This window comes from Acipenser ruthenus, chromosome 1, assembly GCF_902713425.1.
Source record: "Acipenser ruthenus chromosome 1, fAciRut3.2 maternal haplotype, whole genome shotgun sequence".
Taxonomy (NCBI): Eukaryota; Metazoa; Chordata; class Actinopteri; order Acipenseriformes; family Acipenseridae; genus Acipenser; species Acipenser ruthenus.
In genome coordinates this window covers 23,953,000-23,976,849 of record NC_081189.1, presented here as the reverse complement: position 1 = coordinate 23,976,849, position 23,850 = coordinate 23,953,000, and the positions used below count along the sequence as shown (strand labels likewise).

Sequence of the window (23,850 nt, the reverse complement as noted above, 5' to 3'; positions counted from 1 at the left end):
GATTCTGTCCAAAGGGTCGTGCAGTACTACATTTATATTGAAGATTTAGTTGACATTTTAAAACGTTTAGATATTTGTCTATCGGGGCAGTTTCTTTTGTTGTAAAAAATATAGAAGCAGTGTCTCACCGAACCTTATTAATTTGTAAAGCCGCAACATGTTACATTAATTCATTATGTTAAATTATAATGAGCATTACATGTGAGACTTAGTCAAGATACGGTAATCACGGTTTTCATTTGCGTGTTATGGTTATAAACAGAATACAAGTTACATTGTAATATATATATATATATATATATATATATATATATATATATATATATATGATTCCCTTGTCAAACTGGTGACCCGTGGCTGCTTCAGCCGAACAACCTGGGCACTACCATAACTAAGAATCACATTAGATCAGAGAAGGAGGAAATAGAATGTGTTCGCAAAGAGACTTCTCATTGGAGAACTGGTGCCCTGCTCCCAAAGAACTTGCAGCGTATTGGCTAACCATGAAACACATGTAACAAAAGCATTTCCTAATGACGTCGCGCTGATGTCACTAATGCTTGCATTATTACTTCGCAGTGTCGTGTTGTCAGTTTGTTAGCTGAATAGGGTGTTATAAAAAAAAAACTGGGAAACTACAAACAAATGTATTAAGAATAATTTCGAACATCTTTAAATCATTTTGTTGTGACAGAGCTCCAAATATGTGACATCTACAGGCCGGACTTGTCTGATTACAACGTGAATCCGATCCAGGCAGTGTAAGTTATTAATAATATGCTTGTGTAATCACAGACTGTGCTTTCAGTGCTATGTATTGTATGGCAATGCAATAATCGTAGTATGTTGTGTAAGCCTTGTGAAGGACAAATGCCCATGAATGACAAGTGTAACTGTAAAGCATGCATACAATGTACGGTGCAATATCAGTATTCAGTGTATAATTCTGGATGTACTTTAACTTTCTTCTCCGCAATCAGCAACAAGGGGGGGGGCTTTTGGTGCACAAAACCATTTCAATCATTTCGGCAGAAAAAGCTACTAAACATCTCACACACGCACTCACACTTAAGAATACTGTATTCTCCGACATGGGTATTTAGTGGACTCAAACTCTGTCAAATGTTGAACTATACCTGACACCTACTGGGCATTAAGGTCAAGTATTCTACATGCTGTCGGTGTACGGAGGTTGGCCAGACAGTTAGAAATAAGAGCGCTATGAAGCACATACTTATTTAATTTAGCTGTCTTACCCAAAATGTATCACAAACAATGGGCAGGACACCAGCTGTAATAGTCTATTATGTTAATCATTTGTAGTAATGTTATTCATTTAAATAGAGGCTATGTTCATTCTGTTTTTAAAAAAAGGGTGAAGAAACCTAACACAGCTTCCAGTTGTAGTACATTGTGCCTTGTGTGTCAATTTGTTATTACAACCTGAGATGAATGGTGGCCATGTTGAGCATTCCAGATTCAGGCTGCCCCTTATCTGGTACCGCCACCTGCCAGCTTTCTGTACCATGCTTATTCCATAGCAGCAGTGGCTGATTACATCTAAAGCCACCATTCATTGAAGTTATATACCCAATATAAGTAGTGTTGCCATATTTGGATGTGACACAAAGCCTTTACAATACTGCATTGCTGTGTACTTTCAACGTGTTGCTTGCATTGTTTTCTTTTGCGGCAGCCTACAAAGGAATTGTTTAAATTAAAGACAAAAAGGATGAATCTGAGCTCATTTGGTGCCTTGCCTTTCCTATGGATGGGATGGAGTTTTTTTTATCCATACTTTGGGTAAGTATACACTTTGAGCACACACTTTTCAGAAATGTTTAAGGTGCGATGTGCAGTTGTGAACTTTTGGTTAAATTATGAAACAATTATAACCATGGAAACAACTAAGCATATTAACCAGAGATGACTAGGCTTTCCTGGTTGACACAATGGCTGGATGAACTGTACTGTGATGTAAATGCACAGTGATAGGCAATGTATCCTTCATACATTTATTGATAGCTGTATATTTTAAGCACCAGTAATTTATTTTTGAGGTTATTCTTTTTTTTTTTTTAATGTATTCTTCAAACCTTTAGATATTTTCTATTACATTAAACATTTCTCCATTAAAAAAAAATCTAAGTATATTTACAGTGGGATTCATAATTGTAGCACTGTTGTGGAAACACATAGTGGTAGTAAGGAATCGTGGCTGAATGCAAGGTTTTGCCTGCCAGTAGGTAGGCAATAATACACAACATCAAGGTGATATGCAGGCATGCTGTGTGGCACAAAGTGTGTTATTGTGCTTATAAAAGGGCCTTTAAAATATAATATTTAAAAACAATATCATTTTTAGAGTGAGAGGCTAATGAAAACTGGAACCATGAGTACTTAGAAATTGCAAGGATTGGAATACCTTTCAACCAGTTCTTTATCAGGACCATTTTACTGATATATATATTATATATATATATATATATATATATATATATATATATATATATATATATATATATATATATATATATATAAAATCATTACAACCTGTCTGTGACCAAGGTAGTTACGTATCTTTCCACTTAAGTGTACTCAATAATAAAAAATGACATACAGGATTGTAAAGATAATAGTGACAGCTGCTAAAGTAGAAGTCTGAGACTTGGAAAAGTGGAGAAGAATGAGCTTCTTACTGATTTAAGTTAGCATTTCCTTTTCCTTAACTGAAACATTCTATAAGCCATGACCTATACTGCTAAGAGCTGGTTATGACAAGAAAAAAACAAATCATGTAGCCGTGATTCTTGTTTTGTTCTTATTGGAGAGACTAATGCATTAATAAATCTGGCATTTGAATAGTTTGTTCTGAAAGAAACAACAGTAACATTTTATAATGAGCTGCACTGTATAGTCCAAACCGTATTTCTTTTACCTACTTTCTTGACTGTGTAATCAGTCTCAGTAATCGCATGCTCTGCTCTCCATTTCAGATTCTGTGAAGGAGCACCGTTCAAACAGGAGGATGGAATAAGTAAGTGTAAAATGTAAAGGAATTCTTTGCTCAGAAAATCTTAATTGCTTTAATTATGCATTAATAAATATGCCATTTGAATTGCCTTAGCTAAATATTAAAATACATGAACATTACAATTAATAAAGCTCCTTCAGTCAGATCAAAACCTACCGTTCATTATTGCTAGTATATACTGTTTATTGCAGAAATATGTCAAAAATGATTAGTATATCATTTACAAAAATGCACACCTTTTAAAGTGTCTTTTTGCAATTAAAAAATGGCCCATTCCACAAATAAAACGTAGTGTAGGAAAACAACAACTCAGTGAAGAGACTAAGCTGCTGTGCTACTTGGAATATTGTACAGCCAATCCATGATCACCCAAGCCATTTTAAAATCAACACCTGTGAAGAGCTGCCATTTTATAATCCACTCCTGTCAAGGGTGTGTTTCGTGAGAATCTGACAACCTGCTGTTGGGCGGTGAACAGTTAGTAAATTTAACAGTATTATAGATGTCTGCTACTTTAAGACCTGTGGTGGCTATTTGGTGGCTTTACCTTATCAAGTTGAAATGCTCTGTAGTGAATGGTTTTCCACAGCAGAGCAGGCATAAAACCTGTATAATCGCAATGAATGGCATGTCCCTTAAAATATGTATTTCATGAGACCAAACACATGGCTGTGCAACAGAATGGGAGCTTACTCTCAAATCTGGATTTTGCAAAAATAATTCTGAAAGGAGAAAGTTACAAAACATGATATAAGTTACACTTTAGAGTGCATGTCTTGTATTGATTGTGACTTTTTTTTCTTTTAAAAAAAAAATAGCTAGCAACGCAGAACGTCAGTCTTGTTGGGAGATTGAAGAATTCACAGTGCAACAGGAATGCACTCGATGCGATGACTATACAAAGGTACACTAAAACTCCCCATGTTTACAACAAATCATCAGATGTAAGATGTGGATTGATGGTGAACCACATGCATTAGATAATTAAGGTGGGGGAAAGGAATAAATAGAATTATGGGTAATCGGGATATGCAATGTCATCATTACAAGAGCCAATCAAATTGCGTGAAAGTTGCCAAAAAAGGCTTGTACGTTCACAGAATTTTAAAAGTCAGAGTACAGCAACTGCATAGATGTTTCGCCCTGTTTGGGGTTCATCAGTGCAGTGTAACTGTACATCGATAGGAATGTAAATAAATACAAGTAGCTTTCGAGTTAAGATGGGAGAAAGCAGTAACTATAGAATTATGGGTAAGCTATCTATCTAATATATATATATATATATATATATATATATATATATATATATATATAAATGTGTGTGTGTGTGTTATACAGTAGGTGTGTTGTGTCTTTTACAGCTTAAAAAATAGATTTGACTTTTCTATGTTGAAATTCAGTGCTTTGCACGTGGTTCCTGTAAAATAACAGAATGGTTGCTGCTCCCTTAAAATACATTAATACTGGTGGCATTTCCCCCCTAGGGTTACTACAGTGGAAAGAGTTTGCATGTTACATGTTGGTAAGGGTATTGAGATAATCAAAAAAAGACCCCCATGTGGAGTAAACAAGACATATTTATTTTATTTATTTATTTATTTATTTAAAACAACTGCGCTTGAAGATGTTATTTATAAACTACAGGCATCCCTGTTTGGCATACAGGTTGATGTTGTGCAGTGTTTCTGGGTGGGAGTTGCCGTGGCTTGTGTCTCTGCAGCTGAAAGTACACTGGTGTGATGTAAACCAACTTTCCATAAAGTAGAAAAGCACAAAAGACATACGATTGTGGGGCTGCAGCTTTAACAAAATAATTTAAAGAGAACAAGACTGGAAACTGGAACCCTACTAAACCCCATGCCACACTTTAGCCTAATAGAGATACTGTATACCTAAACCCAAGCACAGCCAACCAATTGGTACTTGCTGTGAAGTTCCTTACAAAATCTGTTGTTGAATGATCTGTTTCTCTTTTGATTGTGGAACACATTAATAGAAATAAATTGTTGCCCCCAATTTTTTTTTTTTTTTTTTTACATAATTTAAATTAAACAAGGTACCATTTACATTACAAAAAATATATATTACTAGTACACTACTCCAGAAATTTAAAGGTGCAAACTTTTTCCAAAGCATAATTGACTAGAAGAATCACATTTCAGTATTTTAAGGAATCACTTTTTACACACTGACACTAACTGATAAATGAATTGGATTATGTGTGTAACATCAATGACACGCATTTGAACATGAAAATCAAAATGCCTAGAGGCTTGTTCTCTGGAGGTCAATCTTTTAGGCAGTTTGAAAATTATCCAAATGAATGCCTCAGTATCGAGTATGGGCTCCCATGGTGTTGATCTCTAGATCGTCCCGTTCTTCGGTCTGAACTTGTGTCACAAATCTTTGTCTGACACCACCTGGCATCATTAGAAGCCATGATTCACAAACCAACACCAAGTAACATTATCACCTGAGCAGCCGTTTGTATTACTGATCACATCTGAAGAGGGGACAAGTGGTGCAAAATACTTTTTTGACTGTATTTTCATGGTGTTATTTTTGACCACGTTTCCTCTTTTAATGTTTCAGAGTAGTGTATATTACTCTGAAACATTATTGTATTAGTAAGTCATTTCAAGAAATAAGAGTATAATACATATTTGCTGTATTGCCTTCTCATTAAACCCACAGAAGACCGAATCGGAATGCACGTTTTCAGGCTTTGTGGAAAAAATAAAGTGCAACCATTCGGGACAAGTAGAATACAGAAGGTAAGTCAATATTCAGTAACTCGAATTCAAGTAATTTAGTCATTGGTCATTAGTTGTGATTTTTTTCATTGTAAGATGCAAGTTGGAGATACACTATAAATGGGCACTTTAAACATTTTAGGTGACTAGCCATACCATTCTGGGCACAGTTGGGTTCAATGTATGCCTAGTTTGTTCACAAAACATAGATTTGTCATGTCATTGATGCTGTGCTGCTGTAGTTAATTTGCTACTGAATTTTAAGACCTACAATACTGTATGACCTCATTTCAATGCAGGAATGAATGTGTGATTTTACTTGTACTGCCACCTGGTGTTTATGCAATCCCACAGCATTCTTCTTATCTGCTAAGACACATACTTTGTCAAGTTGTAAATGTGAAGTTGAGACGATGACTGAGGCCAGCTTTAATTAATTGACCTGTTTATTTTAGTTGCCGTTCAGCTACTGAAGAGGAACTGAAGTTCTGGAAGTTTGAAGGCAGCATGCTTTCTTTTGGCACAGTCTTTGCAATTCTCGTTCTGTTCCGCCAGCGCACTTTGGACAGGCGTGCAGAATATAAAGTCTTGCAGCAGATTGAAGCAATATAGCAGGACCATACTGGCTGCTGACTCCCCCCCCCCCCCCTTTCTCTGTAAATTGTGAAGTGCTTTAAGAGAATCTCAGTCCACGTGTAGGCCTTTGAGAATGAAGTGTCTGCTGCAGTTCCCTATTCTCCGTGCTGCTGTTCAAATTCCACTGAAAAAAAAAAAAACTGTGTATTGTTAATGTGGTTTTGAATGTTATTGTTTTTTTTATTTATTTGTTACTTTTATTTTAGAGCTATTTAAATAGTTATTAACTATTTAAAACATTGTTAACTATTTTTCTAAGTACCAAACAGATCAGTAAAGATTCTTATTATATTTGTAATGTATAGGACTAATATACTCAATCGCAAGATGTACAGCACAGTAGAAATTGGGTAATACATATAGACAAATGTTTTTTATGTTTTTACCAGTAATCAATAATTATAAAATATAAAAAAATTAAATTAAATTATGGCGTAACACAAAGTATTTTATGATACATAGCAATCCAACTGATGTGGAGAGGGCTGATTTATTGGCCCTCTTAGTACCATCACTAAATGCAAAAATACCACAGGAAGGGGGTATGGTATCCAATTTACATTTTTAATTGTACGTATGGTGGATGTAGGTCATGAGCTCTAGTTGTGTATTTACAGCTGTGTTTGGCTTTCTTCTGGACTGTCCTAGTATGTTAGAGTACATGGTAGTACCACAATGTGATCAGAATTACTTAACACTTCCCAGAAACCTTCTGACACACAAATGGTCAAATACACTTTTCACGCAAAGTGAAGTGTATTGTAACACTACAGTAAAGAAGTGGCTGCTAATATTGATCTTGAAGTATGTAAGTCTACCTAGGCAATCTAAAATGAGTATACCATGGGCCATAGGGTTTAATTTAATCACTACAGATCCCATTAAAATACATGTGATAACTGGGAGTCCTATTTGTGAAAATGTCTTTCTTGATTTTGTACATTGAAACGTCTCTCATCTGTTTCTACAGAGGGTTTCCGATTCATTTTCAGAGTACTGTTAATTAATATGTACCAATGAGTACACTTTGTAAGCCTTTTTGTTGTTTTTTTATATGCAGCATTGTAAAGCAATGTCAAGTACTGCCCATAACTTTTTGTTCTTGTTTTCGTACTGTATACTGTTGTTTTAACATAAATATATTGATTCTGTTTTCATGTTACTGAATTGTTTGTGGATTCAAAAATGAAATAATTAATAGCATGTGTGTACTACTTTATTTAAACCCACTGGTAGGTAAGCTCAATTAGATGTTTGTTCAGTACTCGGGCACCAGCAGATGATATCAAGGATCAGGTGATAAATGTATCCCTTCAAAGAGTAAGTAGCGGGGTTCCAAAAAATATAGCGTCACACGTCCCCACATGTTGCTACAACTGCTTAAATAACATACCTGTATTTTTTTTTTCTTTTCATTGTTCACATCCTGACAACTTTTTACACTTATAACTTTAAAGTCTGTTTCAAAGCTCTTTTCAAAATGTCCGCACTAGTGCACTGATAGTGGAAGGATCTTGACCCACATTGTCAAACAGGTAACGGCAAGAACAAACCATGATGTGGTATGGAACAGAAAAGCCAGAGTCCTTATGTTTTTTTTTATTTTTTTTAATCGCTCTTCCTGCAGTGAATTAGAGGGTAGATGTCAAACCCTAGTGCACAGCAGATCTGACAGACTTAAGACAGCGTGTTGATTATAGGCACACAAAATAACATTTGGAATGCCCTAGGTGCATATTTAACAGAAGTGCAATTTGTACCATAATAGTTGATGGTCATAAAAAATAAATTATTTGACTACTTATTTAGAAGTGGCAACTCCATTGACCAAGCACTGTTGATCTGTCGTCAACTCCAGCACCAAGCTTTCTTCAGCAGAATCAGTCTGTTCTTACAATTACGTGGGGCAGCATGCTTTTGGTTAGTTGCAGTAGATGCATAACATGTGATTTGTGTTTTAAATGTCTGGAATTCGCAATGCCAGTTACACTGAGACTTTTAAAAATACTTGTTTAATCCATTAATCTGGACCAGGTACTGTTTTATTTGTCTTGTTGGTAAACAGCCTGATCTCAGGGTTGCTCCAAGTTATCTAAAAGAATTTGCCCAGTATTGAAAAAATAAGTTTATCAAATTAAAAGAAGTGCCTTCATGGCGTTTTTGTACTTTTAGACATAAATACACTACAGAGATTTGCATGGACGGTTAGATGTTTGATTTTCACAACCCTATTCAATGATCGAACAGTAACAAGATTTAGACCTGCCACTGCTTAGATCAAGTGAATATACACGTTTATTTATGACAATTTTTAACACTTAAATATTCAACAACTACTGGATGCGTTCTACGTGTGCTTTCGATTGCAGCTGCTTTACTCTGTTATAAGGGATAGCTGCTGTCCCGATGTCTTCCTGAAACACATAAATATAATTAACATTTAAATGCCGAATAAATATAAAACGATGATCTCAAAAAATAGACATGTGTACAGCAATTGTGAACAGCAGATTTATTTAGCTTTCTCAAACTAACTTTCACCGCCTAGAATACTAGGCGTGTGTAAATTGCACAGGGGGAAAAAATGAAAGGTTTATTTTTCACTAAACACTGAAACAAAATCTTTGAACTATAACAAATGTCAACAAGCATAAAAAGCTGCGTATTTTTGAAAAAAAAAAATCAAAATAGAGATGTGTTATGTGTAGCCTATGTTTACTACTGCTGTTTAAAGTACTTAGAATTTAAAGCTTCCCTATGTATGTTGCAATTATGTAACACCAGCTTTTTCTTCAACAAAAAACATCCCAGTTTACATTGTATTGCAGAGTTGGATAAATCTGACGCATTATGCATTACACGTGTGCTGTTCGTCTCAACAGGCTATGCTGCTGTGTTTTGAATTTTGTCTCAAATGCCCAAATTTAAAGGACGCGTTTCGTTACAAAATATCATTGGCTTCAAATAGTCACGTTGCCCCTGTATGTAAATTAGCGGCCATATTAGTCAAGCCCTTTCTTTCATTCTAGGAGACAAAGTACTAAAGGAGGAGGTTGTGTGGGATTTGTCGCTTTTTTTCTTTTGCAGCTTTCCTAACACATTTGTTTTGCTTTTTAACATTTTTATATTTTCTTTTCATACCCCTACTAAACCAATACGCGCTTATATTTATAGCCTACATATTTGCAAGAAAAAAGGCGCTTTTTTAAATCGGCAGTGTCCTCGGTGTATTGTGCTTTTTATATTACTTGTAGAAGTGTTAAACAGGCTTTATTTAAAGTTTATATTTTACCTCCTGTATTTTTTTTTATCATCTTTGCCGGTTGGCGCTTCTGTCCGCTTTACTTGTTTTTTTTTGTCACAATGGCGACGGCAACTTCCACCCCAGCTGGTCAAAGAATAAGCAGTCGCTCCAGCGCTGGAAGCACCCCTTTGAGTCCTACCAGGATAACCCGGTTGCAGGAGAAAGATGATTTGAGGAACCTGAACGACCGTCTGGCAGTCTACATTGACAAGGTGCGGAGCTTGGAATCCGAAAACAGCGTCTTGCAGTTGCAGATCTCCGAGAAAGAAGACGTACGGAGTCGGGAGCTCACCGGCTTGAAATCTCTGTATGAAAACGAGCTCGCAGACACAAGGAAATCCCTGGATGATACAGCCAGAGAAAGAGCCAAGCTGCAGATTGAACTGGGCAAGATCAAAACGGAGCACGAGCAACTTCTGCAAAAGTAAGAGTTTTACTATTCTACCTAAGTAACGTACATTACTTTTGTAGGATAACCTTAAGGTTGTTGCTATATTAAGCAAAAATACCCTTTATTATTATTATTATTATTGTTATTGTTATTGTTATTGTTGTTAATTGTTACAAGATATCACATTATTTTTACACACAATTACCCATTTATACAGTTGGGTTTTTACTGGAGCAATCTAGGTAAAGTACCTTGCTCAAGGGTACAGCAGTGTCCCCACCGGGGTTTGAACCAGAGCCCTAACCACTACTCCACACTGCTGCCCACTTATCATGCAAACATGAATTTTAAAAACCAAAACCTTTTTAGACAGTTATAGGTTTAAGAAAGGCTGTGATTAGGCACTTAAACATGCATTAATTTGAGGCTAGTGCTATTTCTGAGGCGCTTGTGTAGAACGCGTGTGTTTGCTGGTAGTTTGAAATGCGCACACTGTGTATTCCACCTGGTGTGAGCGAAAGCGCTTTCAAAAGTGGTGTCAGATCAGCAACTCGTCCTGGGTGTTGACATGAAATTACTTGCACCTCTAAACGTCAAAACTATTGTGAACTTTAAGTTAGACCTCAAGTTTTCTGTGACGTTTTGAAATGAGCAAAATCACTGAAGGTAGTCGTGTATCGTGCGTAGTTGATACTTTGTAAACTAGTGTAACCTACGGTATGTTTTTTGGTTGATATATTCGAACTAAAAAAGTGAGTGCCACACCTTTGTTTTGCATGCTGCGAGAGGAGGAGGAGGGGTGCATAGCTCACCTAAATGTTTCACGAAAAGTCTTATCTGCTTCTAGTCACATGTTGAATTATTTACTACTAAGTCTATATTGATATAACCGTGACGCTATCCAGACTGTCGCCTGTACCCCTCTCTTTCCTCAAATTAATGGTTGGGATAAAGGGGGTCGTTCTGCGCGTATGGTATGTAGTAGAGTGCTGATAATACTACAGCACTACAACTAGATCATGTCCTTTTTGAAAGGGAGGGGCGGGGGTATTTTTTTCATTAACACGAGGATTATTGTTAAACACAAATGGTCGAATTACTTTAATGTTAAACGAATGCGTTGTCTGTCCTATCAAATCTGGGACTCTTAACTGGGGGGAAATGTCTTGTTTGTTTTAGCGGGGCAGGGAAAATAATGTAGCTTTGGTTGCGCCCGACCGCCCCCCCCCCCACCCCCCCGCAAAAAAAAAAAAAGTGTGAAAGTTCAGTGCTTTTTGGACAAGTGCTGTATTCATCTAAAATAGTGGCATTTTTAACTAGTCAGACAATTGAATGTAGCAGATCCACAGTGTTTTTATTTTGTTCCCCTCGCTGGGGATGAAGTTCCCCAGGAAGGGCGTATAGTGGAGGCAGTCCTACTGAATGCCACACTTCATTTGTTTGCAGATCCAGTTGTCGACTTGCTGTTGAGCATCACACTTGAGATGTACAGAAGGGGGTGTTTATGTCTGTGTGTCTGTCCAAATGTAAAGGGTCGTTTTTGCAAGTCTGGAGAATGGCTTGTCAAATGAATGTAATTCTATTGCTAATTCTTCTGTACATAGTTCATGTGTCACGCTCATCACATGTCATCGTACTGGTAGCTTGAATGCTGAATTTATAAGTGGTAGGGGAGATGCGTTTTACTTTTGTTTCAAGTTGCTGGTATCCCATTTCGGTCTCCCGTTGTGTGAAATAACACTGGTTTTAAGTGTGGTAAGATGTTTAACATTTGATTTACTTCCATGTTCAGCCCTTGCAGGGTAGCATCCTGAATACTGGAGAGAATTTTGCATTGAGTAGTTAAGGGCACAATTGGTGCTGTTTTTTTAAGTGGGTGATACTAATCCATATCATTTGAGTAAATGCTTAATGTAGTACATAACTTGAATTATAAAAGGTCCCAAACAAAGTTTTGAATCCCCTTTTTAATCACCTTGAGTGACACAGCAACTGTGTGCCCTATGGAGAGAACAGCTGGCAAAAGTGGGCAGCAGCTGTCCAAATAAAGTCCTGTTGTAGTCTTTGGCAAGAACATTTGACCAAACTATGTTCTTTTGAATTTCTTACCACTGTTACTGTGAACTTCTGTCCATTTCACCCTTGAAACCCATTTATCCTGCTACAAAACTGTACGTGAAGCAGATGAGACCCACCAGAAGAATGAATCTGTCCAAATACAGAACAATCTGGCTTATTGTGTAGTACACTTCTTTGTTTGTTCATTTTAAAGCTACCACTGAACTCCCATTTACTGATCGTTGCACATTCCTCTGCATCCACACTCCACTTCACGAGGTGATGCGAAGGAAACTAGAAACATGGCAAATATTTGATTTGTTGAAAAAGCAGCACATGGTTACGGGAAAGATGGGTTGCTTCACAGGTTTTTACAAGAACTCTAGACTTGAAGCGGTGCTTGAAATTAAAGGTGGCCATGTGGCAATTGCCATGGGTGCTCTTCTCAATTGCTGCAATGCCAGGCAAAATATGTCTCTTCATGGCAACTATGGCCGCAGTGCCCTTTTCACTACAGCAACTAGACACCTGTACATGCCATATTAGGAAGCGATTACGTGATTTGCAGGGAAACAAAACAAAAGAACACTACCCTTTTTAAGCGCATTGGATTTCTACCACGTGTAATCATGCCATCTCAGAAAAGAAAATAATAGGAGGCCTTGCACAATTTGCTTATGTGCAAAACCTGATCATTTTTTCAGGTCGGTAGCTTACAAATGTTTAAGCTACTTACAATTTTGGTTTTCTATGGGTTTAAAAGAAATAAATACTGTAACTCAAATATGATTACATTGCCATTATCCCAATATTTAATGTCCTTTGTTTACCAAAATGAAACCAAGGCGGTAGGAAATGGTTTTCCACATTTTGTATTGGTGTGTATTATGATTTGTCCATCTTATGATAAAGTAAGCTTGTTGGTTTTTCTATTAATCCATAAATGAAACCCAGCGCCTTGGCATTTTGTATGTTACACAAGGGAACGATATTTCAGAGTTTAGCTTATGTTAAACTGTGAACAGTATATGCTATTGAAATTTAACAAAATGGTCCCATGGCGCAGCAGTAAAAGCCGGTCCCTTCAGTTCCACATTGCTGGTGAGAGGTTTCATTTCGTGGTCGGGGGTCTCGCTGCCTCTCGGTGCACAGCTGTCCCCTGCCTGCTAGGCGTTGAATTGCGCTCTGGGAGATGATAGCTGTGTGCCTCAGAGTGAAATCGTCATCGTGTGGAGGCTTTCCGTGAAGAAAGAGCAGCGGGGACAGAGGAACTGGTTATTGCAATGTGTTTAGCAAATGGGGCATCTTTCAGTGAATAAATGGAGCAAGCATACTTACATACCCCTATTTTACATTTTGCCTTTTTTGTAACATTACTGCTTAAAGCAAAAGGCTTTTTTATGATTCTTGGAGCCCTGGACTTGCACAGTCAATGTTTGTTCCATAATGTACAATGCAAGGGTGCAGCACTGAAATATCTGGAAGGAGTGAACAGCACATTTTAGTTCATTGGTAGCACTTGCATTAAATGCAACTTTTTGTAAAAGCATTGTTTTAAACATTTACAAACTCTGTGCATTAGTCATGCATTTAAAATGTTCACTGTGCTCGGACTATCTTGCCAGTTCCTCTGTTTTATTTTAGTAGTTTTGAGGAACATCTGTTTAACTAAAGATAAGCCACAGGATATTGGAAGCGAGGTATGGAATTCAGACTGACTGTATAAATAAGCATTGCTGAACTTCTGCATTCCTGGTAACCTTATTAGGAGGAGCTGCTTAAATGCAGCTTTCTGAATTGCTGCACTACAGGAAATAGTGGGGAACTTTAAGTATCTAAAACTATATTCAAAGTTATTGTCGCATCCTGCAGAAGTGGCCCTCTTTCAAATTGACTGTCAAAATATACCAAATTGTTAAGGACAGACTAGTAATTTACAAAATCCTCAAATGTGCACAACAGTTGTAAATTATTATACTAAAACTAATAGTTAATCTCTCCTTTTCACACTTTACCTTTCCACCTTGTCCATACTATCCATAGTAAATATATCTGCCTATTTGAAAATAATCTCATTTAGGTATTTGGGGACTAGAAGAGGGAGCCCTTCTCTGAAGCTTATCTTTCCTTTGCTAATCTTTATTGAACAGTAGTTACACCCAACACTCCAAGGCTAACCATCAAATGAGGTATGTGTTGGGTCTCTCTTGACACCCTGGTGCTGCAACATGGCCAGTCTGCCAGCTGTCTCTCAAGACCCCACGCCTAGAATACAAGATGCAAATCACAATGGCTTTTTGGCAAGGCAATGTTAATCAAAGACTTCCAGACTTTTTTTGGGGTTTGTGGTAGGCTATGGCAACTGAAATATTTTAAAATGCAAGCTTCATTTTTTTTTTTATAGATTTTTTTCCTTCCAAATAGCAATCTGTCTTGGTGCAATATGCCATCTTTGAGTGGACTCTGTCTGTTAACTGTACTAGTCTGAGAGATCTGGACAGGTGTGGGAGGACAGGGCAGATCTTTGTGGATCTGGTGTGCTTGCCTGCCCCTTCCTTTTTCTAGAGCCTGTGAATAAACAGATGGGCAGAGCAGCAGAAGGAACTGTTTTCCTAAGGACTGTTTCAGCTGCCTGAAGCTGTATGTTGTCTGGGGCAGGTTTTACAACATCATACTAGCTAGACTGCTCTGTCTGGTTAGATGAAGCTCTTGTTGGTCTTGGTCCAGGCTTTGGCAAGTGTGTTCTAGCGTACTGATTCTACAGCTGACATTCACCCTTGAACACGGGTCCATTGTGGAGGGGTCTTTTGGTTATAAAGAGCAATATTTTACATCAAGCCAGGCTATTCATTTTTGGCCTACTACTTTTTTTGTGAGTGTTCTAACAGAAGTTAGTTTCATGCCAAATTGCTTCTCCCTTGTCCATTAACCTACACACAAAGAATGACAGTATTGTTTAGGAATGCTTTCACTATATTGCATGGAGACACACATCCTCTTTCAGGCTGTAGTCATTTTATTGGGATACATTCAGTCTTTGTGATTTGAGCTGTGTAGCTGAATTTTATTAAATAACGTGTGTATTACAGCAGGAAATATTTTCCATCAACCGTTTCTGAATTCCCACCAAAAATGTACAGTCTATTTCCTGAAGTCGTGTGGTGCAGTGAAGCGAAGCACTCCAGGGTCATGCATGATTTAAGCTTTGCACAACTGTTTACTACTGCTGTGTATCCTTTGGTACAAGTGTGTTCAAGCTATCCACAAACATTTTGGTTCTCAATATGTTTTGGGGATGGGGGGGTTGCTGCTGTGTTGGACTCTGACCTGGAAGCTGCATACTGTTTGTTCGGAATTGGTTTCTCAAATAGGACATCATGAGAAATGCATGTACATTGTTCCTTCCTTCCCTATAGCTGCATGTACAACTCCTAATGGGTGGGGATTGTTCATACTGTAATTGGTGCTGTCATTTGAACAGTTTTATTAGTGCTGTGATTTCTCAAATTCCTTGGTAATTTCAGTAGTGTACCTAAATGTGGGATGTTATGAAACCAAGCACAGGGAACATTGCTGTTTTACATTTGGTTTGGTTTTCTTTTCGATTTTATTGCTCTAGCAAAAAGGTACTGGTAAATCCGCTGAGTGTTCTTGCCAATGAGATGCGCTTTTTTTCCCCTCATTCCTGTATCCACCTGCGATTTTAATTTTCCTCCCTTTTTAAATGGATATTAATGTCTTGTTTTGTGTGTTTTTAGCCTTTTTGAATCAATGACACCTGGGTTTGAAATAATTGAAAGCAGATTGCCTGTAAACCTTTAAAAGCTTTGCCGCTCATTAACATTTACAGCTGTGGCGGTATAACAACCTTTTTCTTTCCCGCAGCTATGCAAAGAAAGAGGCCGAACTCAATGGAACCCAGACCAAGCTTAAAGACATGGAGGCATCCCTCAACTCCAAAGAGGCAGTCCTGGCCACAGCACTGTGTGACAAGAGATCCCTGGAGGCCAGCCTGGAAGATCTGCAAGATCATGTTATACAAGTAAGTGCACGGTTTGGCTGCGGTTTATGGTGATATTTGCAATGTGGGACCTTTTATTCATGGCATTTTCTGGCAAAATTTCTTTCTTTCTTAGCTGACGCCCTTATCCAGGGCGACTTACAATTGTTACAAGATATCACATTTGTTTTTACATACAATTACCCATTTATACAGTTGGGTTTTTACTAGAGCAATCTAGGTAAAGTACCTTGCTCAAGGGTACAGCAGCAGTGTCCCCACCGGGATTTGAACCCACAACCCTCCGGTCAAGAGTCCAGAGCTCTATCCACTACTCCACACTGCTGCCCCAATCAATCAATGTTCCCTTTATCCTCAGTGTGATCCGACATTTCTCTGTTAACAGCGATATTATTTAATATTACGCACTTATGCGTCGTGATAGGTTTAATTCGTACAATTACATGTGAGTGTAATTCCCTGGGGTGTGTTCAGTGATTTTTAGCACAAGCCATCTAAATCTTAAATTTAAGGTCAAAGGAAACAAGGGCTCCCTTGCAAATGTGGATTGTTATTTTGAATGGGCAATGGTATGTCCCGGGTATGAAGAGTAATGAACGTGTTTTACATTTGGACTTAAGTAATTTGGCTGCAATTGCTGGACATTACATGAATTTCACAAATCTTCCCCATTCACTCTTAAGTTTCTGTATTCAGAACAGTGATACATAGTGGTGGGCTGTCTATTGTATTTGAATTCTGTTTGCAGAGTTCACCAGCAGAGGGAGCTGTAGTCAAAGCTTTCTCCCCAAGGTTGTTTTTAAACGGCTCTCCTAACCAAGATCATTTGACTAGGAGCACTAGAAAAACAATTGGGTGTTTAAGTGGTTTCCTTACTATTTCCTCTTTCAGTTCAATATTTAAATGTGTAAGATATATCTAATATGTGTCCTTGAGTGGTGGCCTGTTTTGCCCAATACCCAGTCCAGTATGAAGAATTTTATAGGTCTGACAAATCCCTTCCACGGCAGAATCTCTCATGGCTTGGTGGAAACTAGTGTTTTGTAATTATAGATAATGAAATCACCCCAGTGATGTTGAATGCTTGTTCTCTTGTGATCCACAGCTGGAGACAGGGATGGCTGCTTTAAAGAAGCAGCTGGAAGAGGAGACCCTCCTGAGAGTGGACCTGGAGAACCGCTGCCAGAGCCTCAGCGAGGAGCTAGAGTTCCGGAAGAACATGTTTGAAGAGGCAAGTCACGCCCACCTTCAGTACTGTTGTGCTTGACGTGGTCCAAAACTATCGTCCTGTTGTGAAAGTGCTGGGAGGGGTGTGTGTAGTGTAGACTTATTTGTATCCCAATGATGCACTTTTGTAGAGTTTGACTGTGGAGGTGGGGTGGTGTATCCCTGATTGCAAGTGTCTAATGGCTAGATGATGCTAATGTCTGCAGCAGCTGCTATTTAAAACTGACTGTAATGTCTGCTAATGGGTCTCCTAAAGGAGGTCAAGGATACTCGCAGAAGTCTCGAGACCCGGTTGGTGGAGGTGGATTCTGGTCGTCAGATGGAGTATGAATTCAAGCTGGCCCAGGCGCTGTCTGAGATGAGAGAACAGCATGACCTGCAAGTGAAAATCTACAAGGATGAGATGGAACAGACTTACCTTGCAAAGGTATGGAGAACAAGTGCAGCTCGGAGTGTTTATGGATGGTGACTGAATGTGTAGCTTCATTTGTGTGATGCATTTTAAATTATTTTAAAGAGTTTAACCAGTGTGTATACCCTTGATGAAATTACCTAATTAAGGAGGGCCTGGTAATATGAATGAATAAATAAATGTGTATATTGTGATTCTTGAAATGTATTTTTGTTTACGACTGTAAGACGCCCTGGATAAGGGCGTCTGCTAAGTAGTGTAGTGGTTAGGGCTCTTGACTCTTGACCGGAGGGTCGTGGGTTCAATCCCCGGTGGGGACACTGCTGCTGTACCCTTGAGCAAGGTACTTTTACCTAGGTTGCTCCAGTAAAAACCCAACTGTATAAATGGGTAATTCTATGTAAAATAATGTGATATCTTGTAACAATTGTAAGTCGCCCTGGATAAGGGCGTCAGCTAAGAAAATAAATAAATTTAATAATAATAATAATAATGCTGCACAGATAACACCCTGCATGTGCTTAAATGTGACTGGCAGTGTGCCACTAAAGCATTTGTTTGCTGTATTTAAGTGATTAAATATGTATTGCTACTCAGAAATGGCAATTCACGGAACTATGCATTGCATGGCAATGGGTACGTTGCACAAGTCTTGAAATCGGTGATGACTTTGAAGAAAACACAGCCTTAATCATAAGTGTACTGACCTATTTTGAAACGGAAGGCTGTCCTATGAAGTAAGAACTTTAATTCGTCAATCTTGAACCATTGCACAATGTAACATGACCTGCAGTATTGACACAAGTGATTCGTACAAGTTGTTAAAGAAGTGTCGTTGACTAATGTTGATAAAATGTGTTAATGGCTGCAGATTTAGCAGTGCACTGAATACGATGCAAAAGTTTGTCTTCACAAATGTATGGCCTTGAATTTAATTTTTCTAAGAGGTCATGAGGGTAACTGTATAGGTTTAAAATACAACATTTAGATTACTCTTACTGCCTATTAAAACACCACAAATGAAATGCTAACCTGTAAATGAGTAACTACTTTTTAGACCTTGGATGTGCAAGTGATGCATTTCCTTTGTCGGTCAGGAAGGCAAACTGAAACCGGAAACTCGGTTCCTCATTTTTAAATGCCATTTTGTGCTCAATTCAAAGTGCTGACCCGTTTGTTGAATCCAGGTGGAGAACACCAGGCTGTCCTCTGAGATGAACAGCAGCGCAGCCAACATGGCCCAGGAGGAACTGAAGGAGACGCGCCTGCGGGTCGAGAGCCTGTCTGCCCAACTTGCAGCCTTGCAGAGAGAGGTGAGTGGACAGCCCTGCAAGTATTTTAAGAGGAGATGCATTGAACTAGCACAGCTTGTTGGCTGTACTTGCAGATATGTTTGTGAGCCTAAATACTGTCTGCGTGAAATGGGATTCTAATCAAGTTCGTATGTTCATACCTGAAGGTTGTTTTTGTATTTTTTGTAGGTTTACAATGTGACTTGTAAAAGTGGTGTGCAATTCTCTACCAACTAACATGATACTGTGCTTTTTGTAGTCGAGAGGCTGGCAGGATAGAATCAATGAGCTGGAGAATGCACTGGCAAGAGAGAAGGATGCCAGCCGCAGAGTCCTGGCCGAGAGAGAGCGAGAGATTGCAGAGATCAGGGAGAAAATGCAGCAACAACTGAACGAGTACGAGGAACTTCTAGATGTGAAATTAGCCCTGGACATGGAGATCAACGCCTACAGGAAGCTGCTAGAGGGAGAGGAGGAGAGGTGAGGGAGGGGGAGGAGACCTTAAATATTACCAAGGTGTAGATTTTAAAGGAATAGCTAAAACTGTCCATCTCTGTGCTGCCAAGACTCGGTTCAAACATGCTTTCATGCAGATGTCCACTGCTTTTGTAAAACAATCAAGGTAAAGCAAAATGCAATAGGCCTGTTTTTTCAGCCGAGCTGTGGCAATACAAAGCAGTTAAACTTACTAACTGAATGTAGTGTGTGGGTGGTTCAGTGATAACTTAGGAGTCAAAGTGTCTCTGAGACGCCTCGCAGACGCACAGGATTTATTAACACAAGTGCTTTTGTTGTGGACACTCTCTCAGGGTTGCTACCAACAATGGTATCGCTCTGAAGTACTGTGTGTGTGGAAATAATCCATTTAAAAAAAAAAAAAAAAAAAAAACTAAATAAAATAGTGCTGCTATAAGCAGGGTTCACCACCTCCGCTGACCTGCAAGGTACGAGATTCTGTGATGTTCTCCTATTCCCTCAATACATTAATGGGGGTTGCCCCAGATACCCCTGGAGCTAAAATAACGTCCCAGGGACTGTACTTTTTACCAGTATGGGTATGTGGTAACCCATAGTACGGCTGGGAGTCTTCAGCTGTCTCCGCTACCTTTTTTTGGTTATCGACTGCTGCCTGCTGCTGTATCAGGAACCGGCAGTTTCTTTTCTTTTTCTCCGTTCGTAGACTTTCGCTCTGTTCAGTTCTCCAGCCAGAGCTTCTGCTGGATTGTATCCTGCTAGGGGCAACCCAAGGAATAGGAGTGTCATTTGAGGTCAGCCCGCCCCTCAACCAATCCAAAGAGGTCTCTGTACCACACCCTCACTCAACTGATAGATGGGTCAAACTGGGCTTCTTGTATTTAATGTTGTATCTGTGTGATCCTTCCCTCCAGACTCCGGCTGTCTCCCAGCCCCTCGTCCCGGGTAACTGTGTCTCGTGCCTCTTCAAGCCGCAGTGTGCGCACAACTCGCGGCAAGAGAAAGCGTGTCGACGTGGAGGAGTCTGAGGCCAGCAGCAGCCTCAGCATCTCCCATTCAGCCTCCGCCACGGGCAACATCTGCATTGATGAGCTGGACGTTGACGGGAAATTCATCCGCTTGCAAAACACGGCAGAGACGGTGGGTTTCTTTTACTGCTGGTCTAATGAAGTCTGGTTTGTACAGTATAGATGTTGCATTACTTAACTGGACTTTATATATAAATAACACTTGTTCTCTTGTACTGTGCTGTCGCAGGATCAGCCAATGGGAGGTATGGAGCTGATTAGAACAATTGGTGAAACCTCAGCCACTTACAAGTTTACCTCAAAATATGTACTGAAGGCTAACCAGAAGGTCACGGTAAGTCTAACCTGCAATGATCTAACATAGTTTTGCATGCACATATATTGGTATTCTTGACAAACTATTCGATGTGGCTAAATTTCAGGGTTATTGATTTTTATATAACATGCTGTCATCTCATGCAGTTTGGACGAGGACTGCAAAGCTCAGCTGGATGCTCAAACTGTGTGGAATGATTTGCTATAAGACTAACTTATTAGAAATCACAAAAACGAAGATCATACCAAGGAACTGCTGTTAAACACAACAGCATTTGGTGCAGCGTGCCAAATTTAGGCCACTTAATTCACCCATCAGGGGATTAAGAGTTTGATCCACTTTTTAATTTTAAATAAATAATAAAATACCGTCTTGAAGTAAACTATCTTGTTAACAGATCTGGGCTTCCAATGCTGGAGTTGGAGCCAGACCTCCTACAGACCTTATCTGGAAAAACCAGAGCTCCTGGGGTACCGGGGAAGATGTGAAAGTTGTACTGAAGACTGCTCAGGGAGAGGTAAAATATCTGGGGAAGCTTTTATATTTGCAGGGATGGAAGAATACAAAAGCTATTTAGCAATTCCAGTCCTTGCTTCATCTAGAATCTTCATCTAATCTGCTGATCTTTTCATGTTTTTAACCTAGGAAATTGCTCAGAGGACCACTGTCTTTCAAACCACTATTCCAGAGGAAGAGGAGGATGAGGAAGATGTGGTTGAAGTGAGTGAGGAAGACCTTTTCCACCAGCAGGTAAAGCTCTGCCTATGTCATTTAGATGTCTTTATCTGGAAGAGTGTAAAGTGTGGCCTGGTCTGTCCTAAAGAGATTACTATGGTAACACACGGTGCCTCTTGCATGTCTAGTTGGCAACACAAAGCATCGTGGCTCCCTCTAGTGGACTCTAGAATAATTTGCTACGACTCTTGTTGCCTGTATTGCCTAGCTACCACAATTGGACAATATTCAATATGTAGTGTTTCTAAACAATATTTAAATATTAAATTTGATATCTTCAAACATGAATTCCTAATTTTTTTTTGCAGGGAGATCCAAGGGCATCCAACAGAAGCTGTTCAATTATGTGAACATCAACTATACTTCCTGTATTGCTTTTTTTTTTTTTTTTTTTTATTTAAGCTGCCGACATCAGACCTTCCTCAGAAATAATACATATTTTTGTACCTTTTTTTTATGTTTTTAATTTTATAAGAAGCCATGGTTCTGGAACTTTTTTTTTTTTTTTTAATTCTTTACAGTTCAATGTACAACACTACTTTTTTTTAAAAAAAGCACAGTTATGTATTTTTCTGGTAATGTGAATCAAATGCTTAACTTCACTACATTTGACAGATTTGTATAAATTGATTTTTTTTTTAAATTGATTTATTTAATTGAGTTGAATACTATTGTGTAGTTTTAGGACTATAGCAAAAGCCTTTATACAAAGACTGGGCAGTTTGCGGTTTAAAATTGATGCTGGGTTACTCGTGTTGAGGTGCTGTGAATTCTTTGTTACTTTTTTAATTTAAGTAAGATCCTTTTTCTTTTAGAATGTTTGTAAAGGCTGTTTACTTTTGGGTAATTAGGTGGGAAACTGAAGGATCTAGAATCTGGTTTTAGTGTGATGTGTACATTAGCTAGGCAGGAAGCTGCAGTTTTGAAATTTAGATATCCTTTTTACAAGTGAAAATAAAAATGTATTAAACTTATTTTATTAAAGGTCCTTTTTGCTTTTACTGCTTCATGGTCATTGTGGCCAGGAGAATCAGGGAGTGGGTAGTAAAAATAATGTAGGATAATTTTTATATCTTCTCATAAGGTTGAATGCTGCATGGGAGTAGCTATAAAGGTACAGTTGAAGCTGTTAGTTTTATAGATAAATTATATACTAGAACACCCACTAGGGGTCAGTGGTGACTAGATGACATTTCCAAGACTTGCAATTTAATTGAATGGTGATTAGCCAAAACAAGACATTGCACTCTCTGGCATATAACAAGAGACAAACTGTGGACATGTGCACATCTGAACAAATGCTGTCCCTCCTTGTCACCAAAGCATGAAAAATGTAATAGGCAGCAATTAACAAAGGCAAAGCAGAATGCCCCCCACTTGTGGCTATGCGTGTGTTCATAAACTCCCCCCCCAGCGTCGGCTGGCACTCTAGCCATTCATGGAGAACTCCCTGGGGGCGTTTGGAGAGACCTCCTAGCATGGTGTTAGTCTTGAGTGCTCGCTCTGACCAGACTGCTCTAGCTCCAAAGATGACCTGTCATTCAACTTTTGAGTCTCCCTGTGTCTATCACAGCAAGAAAATAAACTACTATCTGAATGTAGTGTGTGGGTGGTTCAGTGATAACACAGGAGTCAAAGTGAATACGACTCAATCACTGATCACCACTAGAAATAAGGTACACCTGAGTTCTTGGATGCAATAGGCTTTTTTTTTTTTCTTTTAAATAAACCATTGTGATTAAACTATTTAACTGATAGCCAAAAGAACTTTAGTAAACATTCTGAAGTCTCAAAACTGTCTTGGTTAAATTATTTGGCCTCATTTAAATCCCCAGATTACGACTAGTAAGGGGAATCAAGTCTAGTCTCCTTTTGCAATTGGTCATGTGGGTTGGCAATCTCTTGTGTTTTGGCAACAATCTCTTGTGTGTTGCTGCAGGTAAACTTCAGTTTTCACTGTTTTTTTAATTTTTTTTTTTTTGTGTGTTTTGTGTGTGAAAGTTTACATACCCCAATGGAAATTTTTATGATTTCTAGAACTGTCTCAAACAAAGAATTTTAGGAAAAATCTTTTGTAGCAAGTTTTGTTTTTGTGGATGAGGAAATAGTACAACTCCAAAAATGCTAATTCAGAAGTATTCATACCCCATGGTAGTATGCTGTTGTCTA

The 23,850-nt window shown here is 38.6% G+C and overlaps 2 protein-coding genes across 2 annotated transcripts; both read left to right on the top strand.

Annotated features, from left to right (window-relative positions):
• Window positions 1-512: 512 nt before the first annotated feature.
• LOC131736880 (protein JTB-like) lies at window positions 513-7,739 on the top strand. The gene is made up of 6 exons (XM_059022382.1): window positions 513-761; window positions 1,697-1,803; window positions 2,997-3,037; window positions 3,853-3,938; window positions 5,729-5,808; window positions 6,243-7,739. The coding sequence occupies exons 2-6, from the start codon at window positions 1,733-1,735 to the stop codon at window positions 6,397-6,399; spliced, it is 435 nt and encodes a 144-aa protein (XP_058878365.1). The 5' UTR covers window positions 513-761; window positions 1,697-1,732; the 3' UTR covers window positions 6,400-7,739.
• Window positions 7,740-9,436: 1,697 nt separating this feature from the next.
• Window positions 9,437-22,665, top strand: LOC117408729 (lamin-B1). Its single transcript, XM_059022351.1, has 11 exons — window positions 9,437-10,151; window positions 16,062-16,218; window positions 17,303-17,428; window positions 17,681-17,851; window positions 19,024-19,149; window positions 19,388-19,608; window positions 20,517-20,742; window positions 20,860-20,964; window positions 21,344-21,463; window positions 21,592-21,696; window positions 21,990-22,665. The coding sequence occupies exons 1-11, from the start codon at window positions 9,787-9,789 to the stop codon at window positions 22,029-22,031; spliced, it is 1,764 nt and encodes a 587-aa protein (XP_058878334.1). The 5' UTR covers window positions 9,437-9,786; the 3' UTR covers window positions 22,032-22,665.
• Window positions 22,666-23,850: the final 1,185 nt, after the last annotated feature.

Excerpts from the sequence above, each read along its gene's own strand:
- LOC131736880 (XM_059022382.1), top strand. The coding sequence starts at position 1,733 with ATGAATCTGAGCTCATTTGGTGCCTTGCCTTTCCTATGGATGGGATGG. Across the intron at positions 3,038-3,852 it reads CAAACAGGAGGATGGAATAA|CTAGCAACGCAGAACGTCAG; the intron begins GTAAGTGTAAAA and ends AAAAAAAAATAG. Across the intron at positions 5,809-6,242 it reads GGACAAGTAGAATACAGAAG|TTGCCGTTCAGCTACTGAAG; the intron begins GTAAGTCAATAT and ends TGTTTATTTTAG.
- LOC117408729 (XM_059022351.1), top strand. The coding sequence starts at position 9,787 with ATGGCGACGGCAACTTCCACCCCAGCTGGTCAAAGAATAAGCAGTCGC. Across the intron at positions 19,150-19,387 it reads TTGCAGCCTTGCAGAGAGAG|TCGAGAGGCTGGCAGGATAG; the intron begins GTGAGTGGACAG and ends TGCTTTTTGTAG. Across the intron at positions 19,609-20,516 it reads CTAGAGGGAGAGGAGGAGAG|ACTCCGGCTGTCTCCCAGCC; the intron begins GTGAGGGAGGGG and ends CCTTCCCTCCAG.